The 7655-nt window shown below is 34.3% G+C and overlaps 1 protein-coding gene across 8 annotated transcripts; it reads right to left on the reverse strand.

The window, feature by feature from the left end:
• Positions 1–1128: 1128 nt before the first annotated feature.
• Positions 1129–5692, reverse strand: LOC127074431 (OVARIAN TUMOR DOMAIN-containing deubiquitinating enzyme 7). Of its 8 annotated transcripts, none has more exons than XM_051015752.1 (13): positions 5501–5692; positions 4990–5096; positions 4303–4378; positions 3966–4115; positions 3658–3719; positions 3443–3527; positions 3209–3358; positions 3006–3123; positions 2698–2822; positions 2507–2601; positions 2174–2280; positions 2053–2093; positions 1129–1305 (listed from the first exon to the last, which is right to left on the reverse strand). In XM_051015752.1, the coding sequence occupies exons 1-11, from the start codon at positions 5561–5563 to the stop codon at positions 2187–2189; spliced, it is 1125 nt and encodes a 374-aa protein (XP_050871709.1). In that variant the 5' UTR covers positions 5564–5692; the 3' UTR covers positions 1129–1305; positions 2053–2093; positions 2174–2186. The 8 variants fall into 8 exon arrangements, with proteins under 8 accessions (XP_050871709.1, XP_050871707.1, XP_050871705.1 ...); XM_051015750.1 differs by having other exon boundaries at positions 2053–2090; positions 2507–2604; XM_051015748.1 differs by having other exon boundaries at positions 2507–2604.
• Positions 5693–7655: the final 1963 nt, after the last annotated feature.

Genomic DNA, 7655 nt, shown 5'->3' on the forward strand with positions numbered 1-7655 from the left:
ATTCTCTATGCCTTCAAAAAAAAAAGAAGTTTGGGTTCTAGTACTTATTTATTTTATGCTATTTATAAGTGTTCTATGCTTTTAATTACTACTATCTAGGCCTTGTAGGCCAATAACTCAGTTTTGACAAAAGAAATGCTTAGAAATGCAAAAATTCAGCCTAGACTAGATGTTAGGTATAGGCCCAACCTCAAGATCCTTTAAATGTTTTTGTTTTCGTTCCTTTATGGTTAATCAGATCTTTAGATTTTACTTTTTAAAGTTTAAGACAGTTAATAACTCTTTTAACTACACAGTCAAATTCTAAAACTCAAACATGAACTATAGTTAGGGGGGTGACAGAGTTGTAAGACTTTGACCCGTGTGGCAAAAATACGAGGTTGGAACCAACAAACCTATACCCTAAAGTGAAAAATTACGAAAGTTCATGTTAATATTCGTATATGCAAAAGTCCATAAAAACATGACAGAGCGAGATGGGTATGGTAGAGGGAGTGGATCTAAAATTTTGGCTCCGACAAAAAAAATGCAAATAAAACAGATATGATAGTTAGATCCGTTTTATCTCCCCTAATTACCCTAATTAAGATGCATTCTCAAAGTTTAGAATCCCAAAAAAAAATGAAGAGGGAGAAGTGTTGTGTGGGCTTATAGAAGGTGTTAAGATTGAACATTCAAAAGAAATTTTAAGTAACATTTTTAGTAAATTGTACTATAATTCAAAACAAACACGAAATAATACAGATTCTTTGTTGTTACATGTCGCATTATCTTTATATAGATTGAACTTTTAGATCTACAAAAGAAACTTCGTAGCTTATAGACCAGAAATCTTTTTGCTTTATTTAAATCAAAGTCAATTATGTTAATACCAACTAGTAAATGGAATTTAATTGGAGTCTTAAATTATATATCGCTTTAACAACTTTAATCCTATTATCAGTCGGATGAACTTTGAATCCATCAGTACCATTTTGTATATGAAGCATTATTGATATTTTCTTGCGCTTAAATTTTTGACAAAATTAAATTTTGTACCAATAGTGCAAAAGATCATGTATAGTTGTTGTATCTCTAATGAATGTAGTTTTTAAGAGTATTGATTTTGACATCCAAAAAGAAAACATGTTTATTTATAATCTTGATTATATATTCATTATAATTCAAAATCTCCCATAAAAAATATATATGATCAAAACTTGCACATTCTTCCCAAAAGTATCTTACTTTAACAGCAAAAATTACAAATGACTTGGTTATATATTTCTTCTTTTGTATATCCTTTCCCAGTTTGAAATTTTGCTTCTGCAAAAAGAAAACGTGTTTACAGAAAATAAGCTACAAATCAAGAATGCAATACTGTATTTACGAAGTAAATAAAAATCAGTAATGTTAGTCCCTACCAGCTTAATAGCAGAGACTATACTTAAGAGATGAAAATGGAGAGTGATACTTGATAATGATGGTTTATTGCTTATAACAAAAATAGATGATGGTTTATTCTAACATCTCAATTACAGTTTTTAAAAAGGTCAGAAATGTGGGCTTGACATCGAGTTTTTTTGTGAGTTTTGACATCAAGATTTTCATGTCCTGAAGTCTGCAATATAACAGTTACTGAGGCTACAGGGCTTTCTATTACAGATCGCAAAATATATCAGTTTGTTCAAATTCGGCTACATTGCAATGCTATAGGGCCGCTACGCCATAATCTGACAACACTTTATACCAAATACTAGTAGCATATTGATAGTCAATTAGTAACTGTTAGCTATAATGCTATAATGCCTTAGCGCCGCTGTAACTACTAATTGACAACAGTGAGGCCACATCAGATGCATTTGACCATAATTCTCTGCAACGTCAAAAATCGTGCTGGCCATCGCAACTGTTAGCATTTTGGTAGTCAATTAATTCAAAATTCCAATGGTTTCGTGTTGGAAAACTAAAAGCTATGCTTTATATTAGAATGAGGAAAATATTCAATAGAAACAGACATGAATTATAGATCTACATTTTAGTAAACCAGCAAATCAGCAGGAATAAACTGACCTGTTAGTAGTTTCTCTCCTCTGGGGAGCATAAATTAACTTCTGCGGGAATATACAAGAACCCATAAATCACTTTCTTGAAGCAAAAAACAGTTGCTGTAAAACAATAATACGCCTCTTACATTTTTTATCATTTTAGATGCAAAGTGCACCCATATCAGGTGTTACTTCAGCTTTTGCAGAAGTCCCCTTTGTTTCTTTTTTGCTCCTTGAGTCAGCTTCTTGGTTACTGATTCAAGAAAAATATAAACAATGAAATCATATATTGCAGCACTTTACTTGATTTCATTATATTCTCGTAGCATAGCGTACAAAACCATGTCAAGTATGAACAAAGTTAAATGCAGCGAACATCATGATAGTTCCCTGAAAAATATTTCTAACCACTGCAGCTATTATCTGAATAGTTGAAAACTATAACAAGACTACAGAAGATATAAGTGTAAGAGGCATACACTACAAACTTAGCAGATTGTTTCCCCGACGCAGTTCCACAACAAGCTTTGTATTTCTTTTTTGAACCACACGGACAGACCTTGTTTCTAGGAATCTTCTGTGATAGAAGGAGCAGCAAGAACAACAAACAAGAATGTCAAAGGAGAATAAACACCAACAAACCAAAAATAGAAAAGGGAGAAAAGAAAACCTTGTCATTTTGTTGCAATGTGTTATTATCATTAGTTTTCCGGGAGCTATTGCTCAATACATCATTAATGTTGTTCTCTACTACGCTTTCTTTGTGCGTCTCATGATTTTCATTTTCGTCGGAACCTGCACATCCCAGGAATTTGAGATACGCATTGGAATGTAATGAATGAACACAAACATGAATGAGTCCTACCAAGATATAAAATATGCTAGAGCGAGAAACAAAGCACCAATTATGAACAAGAAAATATGATGGTTTTCCCTCTAACAGTTCACGGCGTGAAAATTGCAATGTCTAGACATTACCGGTAGTACTAGCCTGACTAGGAAGGCAATCAGAATTTGAAGAGCACTCTTCCGCTCCTTGTTCTGCTATTAGAAACTCTATTGCAGAACCAACATCTCCATTAACTTGCTCTAGAATCTGCAACAAGGAATTTTTGTTTATATGTCAAGTTGATAATTTCCGGAAGAAGAAAAAACAGAAAAAGAGCATGCACATTTTGCACCTGTTCCACTTTTTCTCTGCTTTCACAACCACTTCCAGCCATAACCAACTTTACGGAACCCGGCTGAAAAGTTGTCCGACCAGCTTGAGCATACGGTTTGCTAGCCTTAGCTTTCGTTTGATGTGATGGCACTGAAAGATCGGCATCAGCCTTTCACAAACTAGAATTAATCAGAAAATAGCTACTACTCTTGACATTAATTTCAGAATTAGGAAACAGAATTTTAATAAGAACCTTAATTATAATTGACCTTGCAGGTCCATCACAAGGATCATCCTTTAACCGCACACTATTATAATGCTCCCCGTCGTGATAAGACCTGGAATAACACCATACCCATATAAAGCATCAGAATTCATATGCAAGGTCGAGACAATTGTTCTAAACCGATTTTTCATAGAATCTATTGATATGTACACCTTAATAACAATAAACTTCACAGTACTTACAAATGGACCATACGAACTTGACAATCATCAAAATTTCTTATGTACCAGCGAGGAAACATGTTCTGCATAAGAAAACAAACAAGCATGTGAATGTCAATTAACTTAAGGGAGCAACAACATGCAAAGTCAATCCAATAAATTTTAGAAGGACTTTTCCAAGGACACGAATCTCTATTATGGTAATGGCACACCCCGATCTTCATTCAGATGAAACTGTGAATAATCTAATCAATCATTATTGTTTCATATAAAAAGATGGACATGAAAATATAGGGAGAAGGAATTGAACATTTTCAACAACTACTCACCCGATGGATGCATACGTTACTACGTGTTACGAGAGAAGCTGCCTGCAATTCCATATGTCCAGCCCATGTACCATCGTTTTCCATGGTCTGACAATATTCATCAAACGGGACTTCATCTTCAATAAAGGGCTCAAACATCTCCCGGTTGTCCTGTCATTAGAATTTCAGTTTCAGATCAATTGATCAATGACATTTATTATTGTGTAACAATTTTCATATGGATCATGAACATAACAAAAGCAATTCAAAATCTCAAAACTCAAAAAGTAATTAAATTAAAAGATTGAACCAGGAAGAAAAGAAAAAGAGAGAAAAAATTGTTTCCAAAACATCATACCAATATGTGTTTCACGACCATGCTGCGGTACTTTCGATGCTCCTCCTCATTACCTTCCAACTGATCAGCAAGGGATCTGAATAAGAATGCAGAAATATAAAAAAAATAAAAATGACGCTTTCCACACAATTGACTTGCTATTCCATAAACACGAAATTCACTTTGAATCACGCATGCAAGAAGGGAAAAGGGACATGGTATAGAGATCTAAATGAATTACTGGTAAGAACAAGACCTCAGAGTCTTTAACCTAATCACATTTTCAGCACAAGCAGCAAGAACAGAAAGGTTAGGTTGGTATTTTTTGTCCATATGAAAATAACTTGTATGCAAAGGCATGTAGCCATTTGCTGAAAAATACTATTTTTAATTTGAAAGGCAAAATAATATTAATAATAAAGGGTAAAACCCCAAAAAGCGTACAAATGAGCAGATGATTGACACAAGACTATCAAAAGATACAACAAAGAAAACAAAGAAACAACAAATAGATAAAGATAAAACTACAGGTCCGGAAACAAACAAGCCACAACAAGGTCACCTCCGGACAAGAAGCCGTCCTCTAAGAACCACATACACTCTAAACCAGGCCAAAATCTCAATCTACTATTGGTTACTAATACCCTATACCAATACACGATACAGACAATAGTAATTGGAAAATGGAAGTGAAGCATTAAGGCAGACCTGAAAAAACAATTACCGTCTGCTGTCACTTCAACAATGCGGAGGCCCAGCGCATCCACCTGAGTCCGAAATTGAGAAGTATCATCCTGCTTTCCCTGATTTTTGTTCTGTCAACAAATAAATAACAGATCACTAACAGCCAAGTATACAAACAACACCCATCATTCCTATAAGCATTACAAAACTTAAAATCAGGTTTGTTACTTAAAGAATTGATATAGGATGTATCAACAACAACAACAACAACAACAACCAAGCATTATCTACATAGATGTCATGATCACACTCAACAAAAGTTCAAAAATAATAAAACATCAATTTAGTCCCTAAACTATATGAATATAACAAGTAGTTTCTAAAGTAAAATGTGTGAAATTAGCCCTAAAATGAGTAGGGCATTCATTGCCAACAAAGTGATTAATATGTATAAATTATAGAACATTGGAGATTGAATAGAGATAGAAAAGTAAAATAAAATAAAAGCAATATTGGAAGAAGTTGAAGGATATACTTGTGGTTGTGGGTTTTGCTGCTTCTTCTGGGGTGGCTTCTTCTGTTGCTTCGGTTTTGCCATGGGCTTGTTCAAAATCGAAAAAGCGAGAGATTTTAGTTAAAGATTTTGGTTCGAGAGGGAAGAGACAGGCGGATGATAAGTAACAAGAACCAGAGCCGCCAAATCAAAGGAAAAATTACCGAACAGGCTTAGGTGTTACGAGCCCATGGGCTTTTTATAAACATATATCGAAAACTCTTTTTCTTAAAAGGTAGGAATTTATCTGGCATCCCTATATTCTACTGACACCTCCACATATCACATAATTTCACCATAACACCCTCATATTTAAAAAAGACAATATTCACGGTTGACAATATTATTTTCGAAATTTTTCACAAAGTTTACCTTCTACCAAAGATTTTGCAGTTAATATCAAATATTTATAAGTGTTTTGAAGAACTACAATAACATTCATTGTCTATATTTTAGGGACCACTTGTTAGAAGTTGTAATCCAATGTTTTGAAAAAAAGTTAGTATTTGACTATGTCGAAGTAGTTAATCGAAGTAGTAGGAGTCAGCTGTATTCGACAGAGTCAAATACAACATTTAACTTGAGTTGTAAGTTTTGGGTTTGGGCTTTGGTCGCTTATAAATAGGCATGACTTTGTATAGTTTTAAATTCGAAAGTTTTAACAACTTATCAAGTTTTCAAATACAGTTTTTACTCAATAATATTCTTCTATTTTCTTTCTTTTTCTTCTTCTTCTTGAAACCCTAATTATTCATTCAGTTCCAACAAATTAGTATCAACGAGTCTAGTTGCGATTTAGAGAATCGATAATGGCAAACGGAAATACAACATCAACATAGTTTCTAGTGAATCAATCGGTTTTCAAAGGGGAGAACTACGATAAGTGGGTTATGCAGATGAAGGTAATTTTTCATATTTCAAGATGTGGCTGAAATGGTGAACGATGGAGTACTTGCATTGGAAGAGAATGCGAAATGTTTAGCAAGCTGCACACAAGGAACGAAGAAAGAAAGATGGAAAAGTTATGCTTTTATCCATCAATGTATGTATCTTAACGAAGTTGCATCATAAGTTTTCAATCTGGTTTTCTACATGTGAAAATTCTTAGAGTGGTTTACCTTCAAGTGAAATATGTTCTACATGATAGAGTATATGATTGTCAACGATGGTAATGCAAAATTCTTGGAGTTGTTTATCTTCAAGTGAAATATATTCTTCATTAAAGTGTATGGTAATTTTTAAACTATGGTTCTCACTAAAGACGATGTGGAAATTCTTGGAGTGGTGTTGCTTCAAGTTACTATACTTTTTATCATGGTGTATGATTGTTGGTGAAGACAATGAAACCTGATGTATTATTTTCAAACAACATGGAGATTTTTGGGGTTGGTTGAAAATATGCATGTTAAAAAAAGTCTTACATCGCTTATTTTTGTAAAGAAATAGGGAGTGCAATGCTATATAAAGGATTCAAGAGCAGATTTTGATATGGGGTTTGGAGGAGCTCAGAGACAGACCTGAGTGACTGCTCGACAACATGTTGAGGACGAGTCATTCGGCAAGCCTTGAGGACTTACAAAATTGAGGAAACCAAAGATAGAGGGGACTTAACACTATAAGTAACTACCTTCGACGAGCGAGCAATTACTAGTGGTTGAGAGCAGTTAGAGAATATGGGATAATGGCTTCAGCAATTTCAAATCCCTGACGATTGATGGGTATCCTGCAAGTGCACGGAAAAACCAATTATAGTATAAAAATATTGAACCCACCGAGACTAATGTCAATCTACTGTTATCCATTATCGCTTTATAAATCTAAGGCTATTGGTAGAAATTTTATTTGAAAACGAATCTAAAATAACTAGTTTAAGAATTAAATGAAACGGAGACCGAAATGTAATTTTCGGATACCTTCTGAAGCTACGCGGAAAAATACCCGAGCACATCGCACGCTCGGTGATACAACAAAGCTTCCACCAAACTTTCTTTATTCTCGAAGGAAAGGGAAAACATCAATAAAACTCGGGGAAAGAGAAAAAGGGTAAGCATGTTGGTTATGCAATGGGAATGTATTTTCCCCCCTCACATCCGTTATACTCAACGGGAACCGTTTTGCTTGTTCTTTGCTCGAATGG

The sequence above is a fragment of the Lathyrus oleraceus genome, chromosome 4 (genome assembly GCF_024323335.1).
Source record: "Lathyrus oleraceus cultivar Zhongwan6 chromosome 4, CAAS_Psat_ZW6_1.0, whole genome shotgun sequence".
Taxonomy (NCBI): Eukaryota; Viridiplantae; Streptophyta; class Magnoliopsida; order Fabales; family Fabaceae; genus Lathyrus; species Lathyrus oleraceus.

What these genes read in the sequence shown, in the direction of transcription:
- LOC127074431 (XM_051015750.1), bottom strand. Translation starts at nt 5,563, where the DNA reads ATGGCAAAACCGAAGCAACAGAAGAAGCCACCCCAGAAGAAGCAGCAA. An exon ending in GTAACGTATGCATCCATCGG is followed by an intron (nt 3,720 to 3,965) that starts GTGAGTAGTTGT and finishes TTTCTTATGCAG; the next exon opens with AACATGTTTCCTCGCTGGTA. An exon ending in GCAGAGAAAAAGTGGAACAG is followed by an intron (nt 3,124 to 3,208) that starts GTGCAAAATGTG and finishes TCCTTGTTGCAG; the next exon opens with ATTCTAGAGCAAGTTAATGG.